This window comes from Haliaeetus albicilla, chromosome 28 (assembly GCF_947461875.1).
Source record: "Haliaeetus albicilla chromosome 28, bHalAlb1.1, whole genome shotgun sequence".
Classification (NCBI taxonomy): domain Eukaryota; kingdom Metazoa; phylum Chordata; class Aves; order Accipitriformes; family Accipitridae; genus Haliaeetus; species Haliaeetus albicilla.
In genome coordinates, this window is record NC_091510.1 from 17,044,937 (window position 1) to 17,064,297 (window position 19,361).

Here is a 19,361-nt window from a genome sequence, read left to right on the forward strand (position 1 = left end):
ACTCTGAATACGTGTTGCATCACCAGATTTCTCTTTGAAGATAAGTGCACTTCTTTTCCAGTCCAGATTTAAAAAGAAAAAAAACCAAAAAGCACAAAGCAGGAACCCATCTCTTCAAAGTAAAAATGTAGAAACTCATCAATTGCCTTTCTAAACCTTGATTCTTTGCAAAGATGGTTACTAGGCACTGCATACCCACCACATAACACAACTGCGATACAACAGCTGCAGACCTGTGGTCTCTGCACCGCTGAAGGAAATTGCAGAAAAAAGAACATGCTAGTAGCCAGAATCAGCGTTTACACGTTTATCTAAAGTTATAGAAACCAACTCACAGATCCTGTTTTACAGTTCACTGCTTGCATAATCCCTGATAGTATGCTATGCTGATTCAACAGGGATAAAGTATAGAAGTGAACAATCCTTTTTGAGTTCTTCAGGCTGAACCAAATTTGTTTCTCCGAAGATCCAGACTACCTAACCATTCATCCTACAGGATACTCTTTTAGTCCCAGATGGAAGGGCAGGGTAGAAGTCAATAATACAGCCCAGCCGATGGTTGCTGCGCACAGCTCACTCCTACACTCTGCACTCTCTGCTTTAGACCCATCCTCACCTGACACCACCACAGATGGCAACTTGCTTTGAGGGGGAAGTGTTTCTGCTACTTCAGCTTCCTGACTAGCTCCTTATGGGGTTAGATGAACACCGGATTGGGCACAGAGGAAGCTACAGGGGGAGAGTGGGGATGAGGAAGGAGAGCAGTCTCTTTTGGCAGTGGCCAGTTTAAAGACTTTTCTCATGAGGGTGTAATTTGATAATAGCTAAATCATGCTCTGTTAGACAAATGACACAGCCAATTATACTAATAGTATTAATAAGTGTAGGCTTTTTTCCTGCTTTTATACAGTGCTAAAAGCAGCAGTACTACTCTTACTTCAGAAGGCAAAGTCTAAATAATGTATGAAAACTAAGAGCAACTCCATTACAATGGCACTGTAATTTAAAAACTTTGCTAAAGACAGAGGAGCCCTACCTTATCGTTCGCTTCATAATCTGCCTAGTGAAAGCTCTTCCCTCCACGTGGTAACGCTGCCATAACTGCAGAGGAAGGAGACCAAGCCAAACACAGAGAAGACTGACAGCAGACACTCAGCAATAGCTGCCATGGCCAGGGGTGCAGCCCCTTGCGCTGGGGCGGGGCAGCAGGGAGGTGCAGGAACACAGCAGCATATGCAAAGCACCAAGTCAAAGCTGGAAGGCTTCTAGTGCTACAGGAGAAAACGAAACGGCTATTGGACCCAGGGAACCTCTCGCACTGGTTTGGCAGCAAAAGGAGGGAAACAGGACTGTGAGACTAGGAAGTATAAAAAGCACCACAAGCACTTAATCTGTGATAAGACAAATCAAGTAACAGGAAACTTTTGATTAAACATACAAAAATCAGGAACAAAAATCTTATAGAAGTGATACCGTCCTACTGAAGAGCAGTAAAGGTAAGTGCCCTATGCTTTCTTCCCTCAGTGAAGAGGGAGGGAATGGCAGTAAGTAGCCTCAAAACATCACTACGCTTCACTCCTGGCTGCTGTTTCTGATCCACCTCCTCATTTATTTTCCATTTAAATTGCATGAAGAACCTAGCACCGCACAGTCTAGAAAAATGCTCATCTGATTATGCTAGAGGTAAGTCAGCTATTTACTATGACAGCAGTTCCTGAGGAAAGTATTAAACACCATGCATGGGAAGCCTCCTAGCTTCCCCCTGTCCCTGTGAAATAGCTACAAAAACTGTAATGTCACAGAATTAAAAAAAAAAAAAAAAAAGGTAAAGAAACAAGCTGACCAACTGATACATTTTGGGACAGAACTAGCAACACCCTACTAAAATCTCTGTATAGACCATTGACCCTACTGACATATTGCAGTGAATACAATTCTTTTTCTGACAGCATCCTCCACGTGCAAGACTGCTGTACAATTTATTATCCAAGCATCAGAAAAATTGCCAGGTTCTACTCAAATGTAACAGCCAGAAGGTTAAAGAATGCTGTAGCTTCTAAAGATTCAACCAAAATGATTCGAAGAGACTTAACATTTCACTGGATAAAATTTTATTTTTTTCATAAAAAAGATAGAACGAGATGCTACTTTTAAATGAAATCATTTATTAAACCAATCTGTTTTATAGGAGGTATATATATATAATTTTATCATTAAGACAACTTCAATGAAATGACTATCTACAAGAATGCCTTTGATTGTTTTATTTTCATGTCACCATACATGAACAAATGAATTTTATGTCTTATGAAAACATTTTACTCAGTATCAAAAATGTACACATTTTAATAACCATTGCTATGGTCTGAAGGGATTTTTACATTTAATTTCAAAAATAAGTGTCATTTCATTGATGCACGTTTTACAGCATAAGCTTAAATCATCCTTTACATAATAAAAGTTTGTGTAGGTATACAGATTATTTTTCATGTTGTCACATACCTTCATGTTTGAGACACAGGTGGGGGATTTGCATTTCTTTTTTTTTACTAGAGGCTAAAATATGTACTGATGTGAGCATAAAGCAACATTTCTTAAAAACAAACCCAGTCTGAATGGCACAAGAGTTAGCGTTTTTATAAATTAACAACCAGAGTTCTGGACTATGGAAAACAGGGTACATGAGATTCCAGTACTTTCCTTAGGGCTTTGCTCTCTGGAAGAACACCTGTTAAAAATTTATTAAAAAAAACACATTTTAAGACAAAGGAAATAGAAGACATGGAATGGTTGAGCTGCAAGATATTTAGTTTGACAGAGCTCATTTTCTTGTTTAACATACTGGTTAACACACTAGGTTCAAGGATGTGACTTGTGCTATTCGATTACAATCGCACCCTAAAAAATGAAGCATTCTGACACATTCTCTACAATTATAGCATCACTTTTTTTGCTATTTCAACTATTAAACATAAGCCATAAGAACATCAAGCTATTGAGGAGATGGCAAGGTGCTGAGGATAAGTGACAGTTCTACAGATGTGGGTTTGTTGTTGTTTGCTCCTTCTTTCCAAATAACTGCTTTTACTACTTGGAGATTCCCTCTGGCTAAAACCTATTAAATAATTCAATATTTCAATTTTACTTCAGGTCACTACTGCAACTAAATTGTATGACAAAGTTCAAATGGAATGAAAAGCTATTTAAAGAAAAAAATCTTTACCTTTAAGTAATTTTTAAAAACTTTAGCATCAGGCTGCTGAAGTGCTTGACAGAATTCCTGTAAGAGAGAATAAAGAAATACTAAATAACTAAATGAAGCAACAAGACAACCTGAGATATGTTAGGAGCATGTAGAATACCTTGTATGTAAAGCCATTGATATTAGTTTGTATTTTCCCTAATGTGCAAAGAAAAGTATGTTATGGATAAAAAAATTGTAATAGGCTATGACAGGCCAAGTGCATTCTGGGGTGACATTCACTTTTAGCTGAGTAGACAGAAACAGGACTATCTAACAAGGACTGCAATCAAGGAGATTCTAAACCTTTAATTTTTCCAGTAACTTCTGGTGGCAGCAGAATATGCACATCACTTGAAAAAGTTATAATCTTAGATCAGAAAACATCAGGGTGTCATCAAAAGATAACACTTGATCCTTACATATATTTAACACCACTTAAAAGTTCTACAGTTTTTTATAATTAGTATAATTGTCTCCTAATGCAGCAAACCCAATTACTATAGTATACAAATCAGTCACAATTAAAATTGTCAGGGTTCATCTAACAATTTATTCATGGCAATGCTTACCATATGGCTAGCAATGCTTAATATTGAGACCGTGGTTAGGTGTAAAGTTTCACTTTTGAGAACCCTCTTAAACTACTACAAAATAAGCACACAAAAACCCAATGCTTAAAGTTGGACATAATTTTTGACAGTAGAACCAGTGCTGTGGCTTAAATTTCTGTAGTGTTGAATACAGCCTTTATCGCATTTTCTATACACTCAACATTCTTCATTTTACTTTTGAGTTATTACTTTAAGTATTCCGATGCTTTTTCCTCAAGTTAAAATTTGAACTAAAGTAGGAAGATGGCTTAGACAGTTACACAGAGTGGACTTTTTTTGCAAGGTACTCTTGCAGTAACTTTACTCCTTATGCTAAGTTAATGCTATTCTGATATGCAGTATCAGAATACATTTTACTGAGGAATGGCAAGAGGTTAACTTTGTTGGTATTCATTTTGTTCATTTAACGTTTACAATATTAAGAGTTTTCCAAATGTTCTTTTAGGAATTCCTACCTGAATTATCTCAGGAGCTACTTGCAAAGAAGGCAAATACTCTTGCTGAAGATACTGAATGCACTCAGGACCCTAGAGCAAAGCAGTACACAATTTGTTCAAGTATTATTTTTGTACAAATGGGAAGTCATAGCCCTATACTGTATGGTAACAGAAGAGTTTGAAAACAGGTGGTCTACATGACTATTTTACAGAGAAGTTATGCATATCAAATACCAAATGCTCATGTTATTCTCAGCTGTTAGCAAATAGAAAGATTTCTCAACCTTGGCATTAAGGATTCTACTGCAATTTGGTATTTGTTACACAGCAGAAGAATGCACTGAAAATTGCACTGAAATAAGAATTACAATACAGCCAGTCAGTTTGTGACACGTCGACTGTAGAAGTCAGTTAAGAAGGAAGGCGGCCCTAATTTCACTATCTGACATATGAAAGGAAAATAAATAAAAATTTGGCAATTAGTATCTGCCATCTGCTTTACCAATCTACTCCCATAGTGAAATTTAGTAGCCAAGTACACTGAACATAGTGTTTCTCTTCTTGTAACACTGACTACGTAAATTTGCAGGGGACTAAACAGTAATAAAATGGAACTTCCAATCCTTTGAGAGAAGCAGACAGACAGTTCTGTTTTGGTTAGCACATTAGTTTTTCTTTTCTTTATTTGCATTTATCAGGTACCTCTCATCACAAGAGGGATTACTGTACCTTGGCAGTACACAAACATAACCCAATACATCTAACCAGGGAAAGTGAATCAACTTTATTAATTTACACAGAAGTTACCCTAGAACTAGAACATGGTATACAGCTCACATGAGGGGAAAAGATTTCAGATCATTTTCCTACATTTGTATCAGAAGTGGTAAAAGAAACAGCATTTGTAATAGGAAGTTATTTACCAAAGCTTGATTTCCTACAAATTTACCTCTTCATTGCTTTTGGGGAAAAAGGAACAAACTCAGCAGGTCTCATCAATTAAAACACAACCTCTTCTCTGTCAGTTTGTAACTTCTTACAATTTGTGTAGTTATGACTTTTACTTGCATCTGACAGAAAAAGCTAGCATGCAAATTAAAGGGTGTAGCAAGAAACAGTAACATGAACATAGAAACTGTTTCATTTCCCATTACAAATGGAAATATGCTATAGTGTTTTAGTCATTAGACAATGCAAAATTCATTTTTTTCATGAATGTTTTTCAATCTAGTCTGCTACACTTCGAAAGACACTTTAGTTTTCACAGAGGTACTCTATAGTACATCTCTAATTGCTCTTTTATGTCAGTTTAAGTACTACACTGAAAAGTGAAAGAATGCCAATTGATCAATTAAACACAGTAACAACCAAGTGAGCAGATTTTTCTCCTTAATGAAGAGTTAATATTTTGCAGTAATTTATCGAGAGGTAAAACAACTGCATCCTGTATTCCTACACAGCATTATGGTCATCCTATCATTTTATGTAAGAGTAGAGTAGTAATTCACCCTAGTATCTAATTTTTAGAAATTGATAAAAGCACTAGAAAGAAACCTGCAAGAATTATTCCCTGCAAAGTATTATGAAGCTTACCCTTTTGAGATGAATTGTTTTTAACGTCACTGCACATTCTGATAAAGCCTGCAATGTAATACATAACATTAGACTGTTCGATTAGTCTGTTGGTTAAGTATTTAAAGCCAAAGAACCTAACGAGGCCTAAAACAAGGGCTAAAAGCCTGCAATGTAATACATAACATTAGACTGTTCGATTGGTCTATTGGTTAAGTATTTAAAACCAAAGAACCTAATGAGGCCTAAAACAATGGCATAGTTCATGCCATTATTCCCTCATCTTCCCTTCATACAATGCTAACTGAGCCTCAACCTTCCAATTTTTGTTCCACTCTAACCAGAAAAATTTGTCACAGCTGAACCCAAAATGAACTAAAGAACAGCCACCTGTGTGTGTTCACTTTCACTGAACATTAGTTAATAAGTAATATAGGTCCACGTTAAATACTCAGATCTGCAATTCTCTAGCTTGATTTTGAGCATAGGTGAACTACAGAATACAGTACCACAATATTCAATAATTAATCATCCAGGTACCTCAATAAAAAACATAAGGGATTTTATTTGTGAGACAACAATCTTTGAGACCACAGTCATTGTAGGTTTCTTAATTTGAATCTGCCCCACAACAACTAAAGAAAAAAAACCCCATCTATAATACACACCAGTACTGTCTGGGCATCTGCCAAGTCAAATGTTTGCTTCAAAGGTGCTAAGAAACATGCAGGAACAATGTGCTTGTAGACAAAGTCTGCAAAACCTACTGGTCCATCTTTACCTCCTGAAAAGAAAAATAACATTCCATATTCTATTATTGCTTTATGGTTAGTAGCAGCTACAAAGGAATTATGGAAAGATAGCTTACCCCAAAGCTCCACCAACTTAGAAAGAATAATAAAACAAGTCTTCTGTGCAATAGGATCTGGGTAATCCACTGCTCCCTGAATGACAGTGAACAACACACGCTCCACATTCTCTGCACCTTAAACACATTAGAACAAGCTTATCATTTCAATTTACAGCCTAAAATGTTTCTGTACTCTTACACTACTTTATATAAATACTGACCTGGAAGACATGCTTCAACTTCAAAACAGCTCTTTTTTGCACAAGTCTCAAATATTTTTTGAAAGTTTCCCCTACGATGCAAGACAACTCTTATTTAGGTTATAATTGGGGTTTTTTTTTTTGTTTGGTTTGGTTTTTTTGTTTGTTTTTTTTTTTTTGTTTAAGTTTGGAGATTTTAATTGCTCTTTTGGCCTTTAATACACACAAAGGTGAGAGGGGTACTTTGACCTGCTTACAAATACAAGTTTTCTCCTCTCTACCCAAACATGGTAGAGTTAATTAGAACTCAGCAGCACTAAAGTAGTTCGCTTATCTTCCAATATATGGAAAGGTATTTTTCTCGCACTTGAAAATTTCTGTGCTGCATTTATGCTTACTTCTGTTTGATTCCTTTAAAAATTTCTTGGCCTATCACAACTATCAAGTGCCTCTTTCAAGAAAGCTCTCGCTACTACTTAATGCCACCCTTTCCTTTCCTACACGTATTACCATTATTTTAGGATTGAGGGAAGGAATTCTGAGCTCCACCTACCAGATGAGCCAGTTTAAAGCTTCTCAAGTCCCTAGCCATTTTAATGGAATACAAACAAAGAGAATTACTTGAAGAACGAAGCAACTGGACATTCGACTTCAAATTCCTGCTATGAAAAGCACTAATCTGCATTTGGCCACAAAGGGAAACCTGGTAACTACATATGTAAGTCACATGATGCCTTCTACCATAGATACCAAGATCAGGTGATAGTAATAAAAAATTACAGAAGTTACAGATGTGTCCTTCAGAAGATGAATATCACAATGAATACTAGCAGCTGTGAGTGGTCTCACCCAACAGCACAAACATTGCTACACATTGTTACATATTGTATGAGCTCCGATTCACCAATCAAATACTATGATGCAATGAAGATGTATTATACACTATTCTTGTCCTTATAGACACAGTGATCACATATAAGCTGAAAAGATCAATAGGAAGAACGTGCCTATTATAGCTGGATTTCACAAACGCAACTTCTTGTGCAACATGTCAGTTGAATACTGTATTTACATTAGTCCATTCTACCTTAACATAGTTAATAGTACTTGACAGGAACTAGGCTAATGATTTTCATAGACAAAGCTTAGATGAGAATAACCACAGTACTATCCCTTGAGAAACTGAACTACTTACCTTGATTAGCTATGACTTCACTCATTCCACTGCCAGTTACTGTCTGCAGAAAAGCAAAGTAACTCCTCCGTAACATTTGTTTTTCTAAAGCAGCAGACTGGTCATTTTCTTCTGCTGGAAGGAGCAACACCTCAAAAATAGCATGAAGTAGCGGCATAAACATCTGTTGCAGAAAAGGTGAAACCTGTGTCTGTGGAAATTGGAAGAGGGTATCAACTCAAACAGTTACACAAATTGAACATGTCGAAATTAAAACTTAAGGGCTTTTTACAATTCTCAGCTTTGATTCACCTTTAAAGTTAGTATTTTCATGTACCAACTACTTATAACAAAGTGAGTCACATCAGAGTCACCATGAACATTACTGCATCTTGACTTACACTACTTCAAGTCTTTTGCACAAAACCATCTAGTCCTATCTAGTCTCATCCCGAGTAGGAACAGAAGTTTTTCAGGATTTCTCATGCTTCTGTTCAGACAGACACTATCTCAAATTCCCTGAAATATCAAGAGGTGCTACTGTAAAGTCACTGTAGTTACAGAAAATGCATCTCTAAGATGTTAAAACTGGCATCAGGCCACTTTTGTAGCACTCGTCTTTAAAAACTGCTTAAAGAAAAGTTTTCCTGAGCTGAAATACTACTGGCATTACAGAATAAATCTGTCATTCATGTCCTACTTGCAGTGAGAAATATATATTAGGGCACTAAAATAGTTGAACACTTATGAATTGAAAAACTGAAGTTGTGTGCTAGCCACACACTAGAGTTCCATAAAGAGACAACTCAGATGTTCATTTCTTAATGCTTAAGCAAGGTTTTATCTTTAATCTTCTCTTCACTGCATCTTGAAAGTATTCAAGGTGAGACTATTGAAGCTAGGATCTTTATTTTAGCATATTGTAATAAGAATGGTACAGTATCATACAACATTAAACATTACACCTTAACATGGTATTTGTCCAGTCTTGCTCCTGTGACTTTTTTTTTTTAAACCTTCCTCACCTTACACAGACTATTTTTAATTATCTACTGTTATCTTGAATTGCTTTTAGCATAAATTGCGAAAAGGACTAGAGTAATAAGAGTCTTTCTCCCTAATCCCCAAACTACTTGATTTTTCAAAATTCTCTCTCTGCTCTGCAGATGGGATACTGCAAACAGAGGTCCACATGCTAGATTCACACAGGTATATTATGGTTCTAGTTCTACTGCTCACAAAATGCACTTCTCTTTACTTTTAGTAATTTTAATTTTGCATTCTGCCAAAAGACTTATTTAAACCTATTTAAAGGGCTTCTTAACCTTCTCAATACAGCAAAGAATTTCCCATCCCATTCACAACAGTGCAATATTCTTGTGGCAGCTCCAGGGAATGAACCACAAGTAACAGGTTAGTAATTTCATGTATTTCATTGACTTTGCATTTGAACTGTTTAAAACTAGGAAGCTCTCAAAGGCTACACTTCAAGAACTTTTGCTAGATAATCACTTGACAGTCCTATTCCTGCTTAATACATATCTCATACCTCCATTTCAAAACCTCCGTATTTGTCAACCTATTTTGAATAACAATGCATGAAGCCTCAGCATACATTTTTGTGCAACACCACCACATCGAGATTTTGTAAATCAGTATTCCTCCCTATAAGCACATCTGATATTTCTGTATCTCCTGGAAATCTCATTGTAAGAAATGAGAAAATTCACTTCAGAGCTTGCATAGTTTGTAACATTAGCTTAACACTTCAGTGCAGGGCATGAAGTTAATTGCATCAATAAAAAAAAAAAGAATTTTGTGCTGCAAGTAGTATTTTATTTTAAAATATTAAACCCAGAAATTTAGAAACAACATAAAATTCTGAGACTAACCAAAGAAAAACACTCATTTAATCACTGCGAGTCCAGCAGTGTAAGACTGTGGGTGAAGACTGTGTTTCCCAGTAGCAGCCTTAGAAATACACTTATTTATCAATTGTGAGATAAGGTTCTGACACATAGCTATTTTTCTGGAACCAGCAAAGATGAGATAGCAGCAACACTTTGACCTGAAAAGCTTATGCAGTATCATACCTTAAACTTAGCTGTTATTTGGTTTATAAGAGGAATGAATTCTTGAAGATCTTTTGCTTCACAATCTTTAAGCATGTGTTCAGAGGCAGAAGGAATGAACGGAAGAACTTCTTCCTCTAGGCAAATAATCATGCGGTGAAGGAAAGTGCGGACACCACTTCTCAGAACTTCCTTTTGTAATGGACAGCTGAGAGCTGGCAAAAACGTCTGTAAGCAGTCCAGATAAACCTCTGAGCAGCCACATTGTTTTACAGTTTGCTTATTGCTGAAAGCCTTGCTGGTTCGGCTGCAAAAGCAATACAGCAAGTTGTATATAAGCTCGTGTTCCAATATATGTTCCAATACAATAAAGAAGCAATAACATGGAGAATAACATACGCTTTAAAACCCAGGCACTAAATTAGAATATTACTTTTCATGAAATGGGAGCCAGAAACTGGAAGTAATGAACTGAATTATTTGATATGAAGTAGCTACACTTTGGCAGGCTTTGGAGAATTAAATTCTAACAATTTACAAACAACATATGATTAGAATAGCTCCATACAATTCTTTGAGGAAGGGAATAGATGCTGGTTCACTATAAACTTGCTCAATGTTCTCCATATCTACACCCATAGCAGCCTTTTCTAAGGGGACTTAACTCATTTTCTGGGCTACCGTAAGAAATTCTACAAGCACTGATGATTTTTTAGGTCAATAAAGCACAGGTAGAGACTCAGCCCCTCCTCCCAATAAATGCTTTATATTTCCCTTTTATTCAAACCAGAAACACACACAGAGTCACTGTGCTGTACCTACCTAGCAAACCCAACAGCATGATTGAGGCAGTCAGCCAGTGCCATCTGTCTGTCCTCATCTTGTGCCATCATCAGTTTTTCTAACAATACTTTGAACTTCTCCATCAGTGGAGTCAACAAATTCCTCATTAGAACCTGTTTTCTTTCTGCAGAGTATTCGCTGTTAACTATTAATACTCCAGCTGTTTCATAAATGAAAAGTTGATCATCACTGCTTAACAGAGCCTGGTAACCATTTTCCTAAAAGGGAAGATAACAGGCATAATTCACTAAATGTCCTTTATCAAAGTTTAAAGATACTACTCTTTCTTTAAGCAAGCTAAGTAATCTCTATAGTATATTTACAATAGTTTTATTCTCTTCCTACTTAAGTAGAAGTTTCAAGTACAGGTAAAAACATAGTTGAAGGAACAACTATTTTTATACGATTCAGATAGATAGCCTTCTATATATACCCATCTCTAGCCTATACTCCCAGAAACACACATAAGCAAGATTATTAAAATTAGGTACAAATGTAAGCATGCGAGTGATCTCACACCAAAAGAGCAGGGCAATTATTTGTGTTTAAATGTTTGTGTGCTAAGCTTACAATTCAGTAAGTACACAGGCACACCAATAAGTGCAAGCCTTATTTATTACAAAAACCTGCTGTAAATACTCACAGGGGGAGAAAGTTCCAGCAGGTCTTGTATTCTATTCAGAACATCTTCAATAAAGGGATTCATTTGCTTACTGAAATAAAACACAAGTACATAACACTACTTAGAAGCGTGTGCATCTGTACAGGTTTCCTGGTATTTTATTTAAGCTGTAAAGCTAGACACTGAACTACCTTCTCAATACAGAACTCCCCTTTAAATAGCAAAGCACTGCTGTAGAAAAATCTGGCTTATGGATACAGTGCTTGTGGCAGGCCAAATAGACACATGACATAGTGGGAAATAAACATTTCTTTCTTTCCCTCTTCTTTTTAAACGTGCTTAAATAGCCTCACTGATCAGAGTGAAATATTTTCATTAACAGCTGAAAAATAGGATCCTTCTGAAATCTGAACCATCTTGGAGCTTCTCCTGCCTCTACATTAAATATATGCCTGTGAAATAAGACCAACAGGACAGGACTGTTTGAAGAGCTCTAATACACTGAGTAAACTTCACCAGTATAAATTCTGTAAATATTCAGAATTTGGTCAGGGACAGTGAAGAGTTACTCTTGGGAGTCTCCAGATCCACTCACTCTCAGCTCTGCTCAATGAGGAAAAGCAGGACAGGCATCTACATTGTTGATCAGTTTTAACATCTAATCAAAGTAAGCTAAGCATATGTATTCCAGTTCTTTGTTCTGTGAAAATTTTTTCCACTGCTACCTTAGTATTACACAACAGGACTACCCTGCTAGAGCACTGTTTCGATATATTACTTCATTGCAGTCCATTTGAAGGCCAGCCTGTTTCAATGACAACTGTGATGTACTGAAGGGCTATATATGGTAAATTCAGTGCCGTTGGGATACATTTGTAACAGCTTTACTCACTTAAGAGACTTGACAAATCTGGAAAAGAGGTAAGCTGTTCGACTTCGTACTTTGGGACTTGTATGGCGAAGACCACGGTGATCTAAAAATGCCATCTGCAATCAAGAAAGTATCTCAGTCTTAGACTCCCTAAACAAGGGGGGGGAAAGCTAATCATCCAACAATTTAAGAAACCCAGCTTCTTTAGAGACCTTCAGAAAATAAGAAAATTTCCTAAGTCTAAAGAACTTATCTAGCCAAAAATGTAAATGAGATGAAACTTACTAGAACAGTTGGAATGTGCTGAGGTTCAACAGCAAAGAATTTTTCGTATCTAACCACTGTTTCAAAGAATTCCAGGGTAACTGATGTATGTTGATAGGCACTAACACCAGAAGTCACCAGCTACAAATAAAAGCATTAGCAAGTTAGTACTTTAGCCATTTATAACACCAAACTACAATGTAAGTGATATGCTGGTAAGTAAGATGGGCCATTTGAGCTGGAATGTTCCAGTCTTTATTAGCATTTTTAAATAGCTCCCACAACACACATGCTTACCGTTCTCATCATGTCTTGTAAAGCCGTAGCTTTTGTAACATCACCAGAGAAGTGAGCACCGTGAGATACAGGAAGAGCCTCAGCCAACATATACAGCAGCCTTATTGCTACTTCGACTTCCATAAATCGCGTAGTCTGCCAATTCCTAGAGAAAGAGTATGAAGATCATGTTAGTCTGTAGTAGCTTATGAAATAATCACAGTTTCTACCATGTTAGCATTTTCTTTCGAGCTTTCTTCAGATAGACAGCATAAAAAGAGCTGACTTAAAGTAAGAAAAACAGTGTAAGACCTAGGCAGTATTTCAGGATGCTTCTGGAAGACTTTATCCACAAGCACAGCACCTCTCCACCACAGTGCCACCAATTTTCTTTTACCAGTTTCAACTTGAAAGCTACAGATTTCTTGAAGTGCTTATTTTGTACAAAACCACCTACTATGACATGTGGACAAGCCATTCAGCTTCACTTAAGAGGGCTCACTAAAGAGTAAGGTACAATGAAGCCACCAACAATACTGGATTCCCATTTGTATACGCACAACTATCCTCCTAGTCAGGCAACTAGTAGTAACATTTCTTTATATACATACATAGTTTCCAGGATTGGTTCTGCTCTTTTTGTAAAAAATACTTCAATTCTGTTTCTTTTCCCTATCCAACCTTGGTTTTCTGATAGCAGTAATACATAAAATTGTTTGCCACATCTCATAAGTATTTCCTTGAGGTATAAATTGAACACCTGTCCAAATTGGCTGTTGCTGTGTAGGAAAATGTTGAAGATCAAGAAACACCCCTAGGAAAAAAAATTAGCTGCCATTTAAGGTTAGAAAAAGAAAGCTTTTTGTTTCTGAGCAGCTGAATAAAGGATTATACAAAGCCATATTTATCATGATGTTGTAACAAGCTCATTCTATTAATTGGCTTTGCCTTGCTACATCACACTTGCATTCATTACAAACTCTGACAGTTACAAAAGCAAAAAAGCTAAAGGCATTGTGTAAACACGTTAAAAAACCCAACTTACTGAAGTGTAGTGTTAAAAACTCTGCGGACAGATGCCAACAGTAACTCTGGTGAGACCTGAGCAAGTCTGTCCAGCAACAGTTTCAACTGTTTTCTGTACTCCACAAACATTGCTTCATCTTCACCCTACGGAACATTCACATGTCAGTGAAGTCCATATTTTCATGTTTAAATTAATCCACAACCATTTTAGACAATTACACCTAAAACAAAATATTTACATACAAGAACAGTATACCACAGTCAGAGAATTCAATAATGCTCACCCTATGCTCTTGCAACATAACAGCAGGCTCCTTTTTTGGCTGGTTGTAATATGTTGAGATCCACTGCATTCAGTCCAGAAACATATTAAAAAGGCTTTCCAAACTGAAAACTAGCCAAAAGTACAAGAAAGAAAATGCTCTTGGCAAAGCCTTATTGACCCAATTCTTGAAAATTGACTCACTCCTCAAAGATGTTCATTCTCAGCATCTAGCTTAGTTTCAAAATTAAACTGACAGAAACATTTATGATGACTGCATACAGTTTAAGTTAACCTTTTTAAGACTATAGCTTGCCAAACAGCCTGGAGCAAAAGTAAGTCTAACATATTCAATCATTATTGCTGGCTGACAGAGATGTAAGCATGGGAGAAAGTGAAGTCAAAGAACCTTCCTCCTCCTTTAGATTATTTTTGCAGAGATTTGACCACCTGAAGTAGGTCAAGCAGCATCTCTTAAAGAGTTTCATTACACAATGATTCTCTGATCTTTTTGCAAGACACAGAAGTGATGTGCGGAAACACACCAACTCACACTGAACAAGCCAGCTCAACAGCTATGTTTAGCTAACAGCACAGCTGTATTTGCCTAGGAATAGTTCTGCACAAATGCAGCCAGAAATATTCTGTTAACTGAACTGGCTTGAATATCCCTTTACTGTGTTTTGTCCTATGCAGACATGCCTAGAGCTTAAAGAAAGCTTTCCACATAGGAAAAAAATTCAGCCTACAGACCTTTGCTTCCTATCTTCCAATCCTTAGTCTATGAAAAATACAGATTTTAAAAGCGTGAGCAAGTTTTACTACATGTAATTTAATTTGCATTTGTCTGTTTATTCATATAACACAATACCTCATTTTCAAAATTATATTCTTCATCATATGTCAACTTCTTCATAACAGCCAACATGATTGCCTAAGATAAAAACAGAACTGTGAGCACAGAAGCAGGCAAGTGATAACAAGCAACAGTTAAAGTCCTAGAGTAAAGGAAACATTAAAGCAAGTGTTACATGTTTACAAATACCTTAAATCCCATTTGAATTATTATTTTCAGAGGTTTAGCAGAAGTAACAGTCCAAACTAAAACAAATGGATTATATCCAAACAACACACAGATGCCATTCCAGATACCCAGCATAGATGACTTGGAGCTCTCGGTCTCTGATAGTATTATCTGGCTTTGTTTCCTGCTTGTAATCTATGCTGTTCAGTTCACACTGGAAACAACAATTAAGATGACTGAACTCAGCAGAGGAAGCTAAACAGGTTGTCAAAGGTCCTCTTTTAAAGGGGCAGGTTAGCTTTGCCACAACATTAACTTTTCTATTAGCTCAACATCCTGGAAAGGTTTTTTTGGGGGACAGGTTAAGAAGCTGAATTGGTCCAGCAAAGAATCCAAGAGTAAGGAGCAGCAAACAATAGCAAGCAAAGCAAAACCTTCCCTTTTCAGCAGCAGCAAGTTGTTAGATCAGTTAAAGCACTGACATGCAATTTCACCTTAGTAGGGACTGTTGGGAAGTCCTAAAACAGCAATAAAGACTTGATCTCACCTCTACTGAAGTCTCAAACTCTAAATGGATAACTTTGATCTTACTAAGCATTTACCAGTTCAAGTTTTTAGAACTCTGCTTTAATGTTTAAAATACATGTAGTACTCAATTCCATTCATGCATTCCAGGATGGATAGAAATTGGACTGACACACACAGCTAAAACAAGTGTTTAAAAATCTATTCTATTTTAATTTTCATTTTAAGTTTTTTCTAGGGAAGCTACAGAAATGTTTATTAAATCTAAAATATTCCACATGGACAGAAAGCTATTCTGAATAATTAAAACTGAATGAGAGGCAGACCATTTTCCATATGCCTATTACAAGAAATGGGTTCACTGAACACTGGAGAAGACTGTAGAATTATAACAGGTATTTGATTAGCATTACAGAGCACCTCATCCCTATACCTACTACAAGGTGAGAAAACAAACTTCTGTCTTTTTTTTCATATTGGTTAAATTCAGTAGCCAACAGCTTTTATTATAACTATAGCAAATGAAAATGCTGATCATATCAGCAAAAACTTAATTATCATTTTGCGATTCTCTTCCAGTACTGGAGGTTCTGAATGCAGCCAGCCATAAATTCCAGACAAATAATAAACAAGGCAACAAGGTAAATTTAAAAAAAAACAACTTAAAACTTTTGACAAATCAATCACAACTACATTTTTCATTCTAAGTGCAAAACTTGAAGTTCTTTAACACCGAAATGGACCAATGAATTAAATTGAAGCTAAATTCCTGATGATCTTGCAGAAATACACTTGTAATACTTTGAGAAAGAACACGATCAAATAGCAAGAATGTCATCAAGCTTTCTATTAACACCAAGTGTCAGCATCATCTGTGAGAAGTCTCTGCTTCTCCATAAGAAGCAGTATTAAAGAATTAAAATAATTGCAAAACATTACTGTGATATGCTTGTAGCCAGAAATGCTTAGAAACACCTGTCATTTTAAGAATTAAAAATGTGATCCTACTGATGAGAAAAAAAAGAAATAAAAAACTTAGGGACTTCAAAAGCACAATAAATAAGACCACCTTTTTTCCTGTTCAAATAATGAACAAGTTGAAGGTGAGGACTTCTTAGGTGCAAAACTTTAAAGGAATGCTGCTAAGCACACAATTTAAAGCTTAAGACAGACAACAATAAGATTTAGACTATTTCCAAGTACTTTCTTATGAGTTAGATGATCAGTATGATCGCTTCTCAGTTTAACACAAATCCTCAAGAAGTGCTCAGTAAAATCAAGAAATAATTATAACATGAAGTTCTTCAGTATGAAAGCAAGTTTAACAAAACAACAGATTCCAGGACAGTAACATTCAGATTTTAAATGTCTTAAGTGCACTGCAGTAGTAATTTTGTTTGATCCAGTTATAACAGAGACATAGTTACAAAAATAAAAAGATTCAGAGATGTTATCAAACTTCTCTTATTGTGTTACCTAATCCAATTTAAACAGACATTAGACAAAACCAGATCAAGATAATCTAGACCAGTTATCCAAATTCAACTTTTCATGTTAGAACAGGTACAGAATTCAGTTTTATTTGTAAAGGAAAAGGAATCACAGCTGTCACCTGTACAGACTTACAAAATACCCGCACCAATCTAACCAGTTCAACATCTAAATTAGTACATCCACATTGGTGCAGAAGGGTCATAGGGAAAAGAAATTAAAAAAAGGACTGTGCTGGAAAAGACAAACAGTTTACTACCTGCAAAACTGGACATAAACCTTATTTATTAAACTTAATGTTTGATATATAAACTTAAGCTTATGTATAAACTCAAGCATATAAACTTAAGCTTAATGTAAATGCTTAACACATAACTGGTCATTATAAGTACAACTGTTATATTTTAATTGCAGCTTCTTTCATAATTTACCTAATGATAATATCAAGGGTTGAATTTTATGATAACCCTTCCTATACTGCTTCCCAGCCTTTGGAACCAGAGCAGGTTTTAATAAAAATACAGAGCTTCAGGGAAAAAAACCCCTCTTCTGTCTTGATTTAACAACATTCTATCAACAGTACAGACTGTACAGGAGCTTACCAACATGTGCTTAAGGGTTGCTTGGGAAGACCAGCTCTAAAATAGCTTTCATCTTCATACACAATTCAATATAGGTTTACTATTTAAAGAAACAGCTGTAGTTACGTAGTAGAAGATGGAACATACTGTCTTAACTTTTAAATCTTCCCATTTAATTAGTCACATGCACATTTGAAGACATATAAATAGAACATGATTTGTTTCAGCAAAATCAAAGATTCTGACCCAATGCGTTCCTGAAAAAAAGAATCTCTAGTAAAAAGAAAATACTTACCTCTACATTAGCTTTTTGTTGGTCTGAAAGAGCATTAAGCTGTAAAATAAATTTCAAGTGTTATTTTTTGTATAGTAACTCCTGTATTACTAACAGGAAAAGACAGGTTTGCTTTTAACAGCCATACAATCTGCAAGCCTTCTTTCTACTTAACACAAGATTTAACTCAATTCCTTCAGGTTTCCAAACAACAGTATAGAAATAGCATGAACACAGCCATTAAAGATACTGAATGTTAATAATTCAAAAAACCTATTTTGCAAGTCAGCTTGCACATAGTATGAGATTCATATATTCCCACCAAAAAAAAAAAATCAAAACTAAATCATATGTCAAAAAGTGATGTTAAATTGAAGCCAGACATATTTACTTGTTTCAAGATGTGAAGGTAGTCGTAACAAAAGCCAATGATATTAGATGAGATGTCGTCATCTTCGTGAATTAACAGTTGCAACATTAGGGCCACTTTTGCTTCAATAGCTTGCAGAGCATCTTGAGCACTCTTCATATCCCCATTTTTTATCAATTTAGTCCAACTAGCTATTAATGCTTGCCCCATCCCATTGACCAGCTTAGAAAATCTGGCCAGAAAATCCACATCATCTTCCTGCAAGACAAGACATCCGATTAAAAATACTAGCAGAGCTCATGTTTAAATGGCATGAGCTTATAGATTCTACTACCCATGTCTAGTACGTAGAAGTAGTAAAACCAACATTTATCTCCTAAATGGAAAGTTCAAGTGCCTGGTTTGTTTTCCCCAGGGAATGGAGAGAGAAAAACTAAAGCAATGCCAGATTTGGCTGTCCTCCATTATAGAACGGTAGCTTGCTTCATTTCTTCAGATTAGTTTGTTTCTCTTTTTACTTTATAGCAAGAAGCAGGTTCAAAATAAAAGCAGCAGCACATACCTACCATAAATTTTAGGCTGTATAAGAGGAAAATCTTTTTATGGGAAAACTTCAAAGAATTAACAGCTGTAGCTCACTTCAGAAATACTGATACCGAGTAACTTTCAGTACTGCCTGTAAGAGTGAGTTAATATTAAATATTTATGGCTTGCTTTTGCAGAAACACATTGATTAGAATTGAGAAATACCCCTCAGTCACCCCAGACAGAT

At 36.0% G+C, this 19,361-nt stretch overlaps 1 protein-coding gene across 1 annotated transcript in view; it reads right to left on the reverse strand.

Annotated features, from left to right (window-relative positions):
- Nucleotides 1–2,249: 2,249 nt before the first annotated feature.
- Nucleotides 2,250–19,361, reverse strand: part of XPOT (exportin for tRNA) — a 29,371-nt gene continuing 12,259 nt past the window's right edge. The window contains exons 9-25 of the mRNA XM_069773497.1: nt 18,611–18,847; nt 18,241–18,279; nt 15,196–15,258; nt 14,082–14,206; nt 13,058–13,202; nt 12,782–12,901; nt 12,518–12,612; nt 11,647–11,716; nt 10,983–11,221; nt 10,182–10,467; nt 8,110–8,299; nt 6,733–6,849; nt 6,533–6,648; nt 5,886–5,933; nt 4,311–4,382; nt 3,224–3,280; nt 2,250–2,728 (exon numbers count right to left, since the gene is read on the reverse strand). Coding sequence (XP_069629598.1) covers nt 2,702–2,728; nt 3,224–3,280; nt 4,311–4,382; nt 5,886–5,933; nt 6,533–6,648; nt 6,733–6,849; nt 8,110–8,299; nt 10,182–10,467; nt 10,983–11,221; nt 11,647–11,716; nt 12,518–12,612; nt 12,782–12,901; nt 13,058–13,202; nt 14,082–14,206; nt 15,196–15,258; nt 18,241–18,279; nt 18,611–18,847 — 2,046 coding nt within the window. The 3' untranslated portion in view covers nt 2,250–2,701. The remainder of the gene's footprint in view (nt 2,729–3,223; nt 3,281–4,310; nt 4,383–5,885; nt 5,934–6,532; nt 6,649–6,732; nt 6,850–8,109; nt 8,300–10,181; nt 10,468–10,982; nt 11,222–11,646; nt 11,717–12,517; nt 12,613–12,781; nt 12,902–13,057; nt 13,203–14,081; nt 14,207–15,195; nt 15,259–18,240; nt 18,280–18,610; nt 18,848–19,361) is intronic.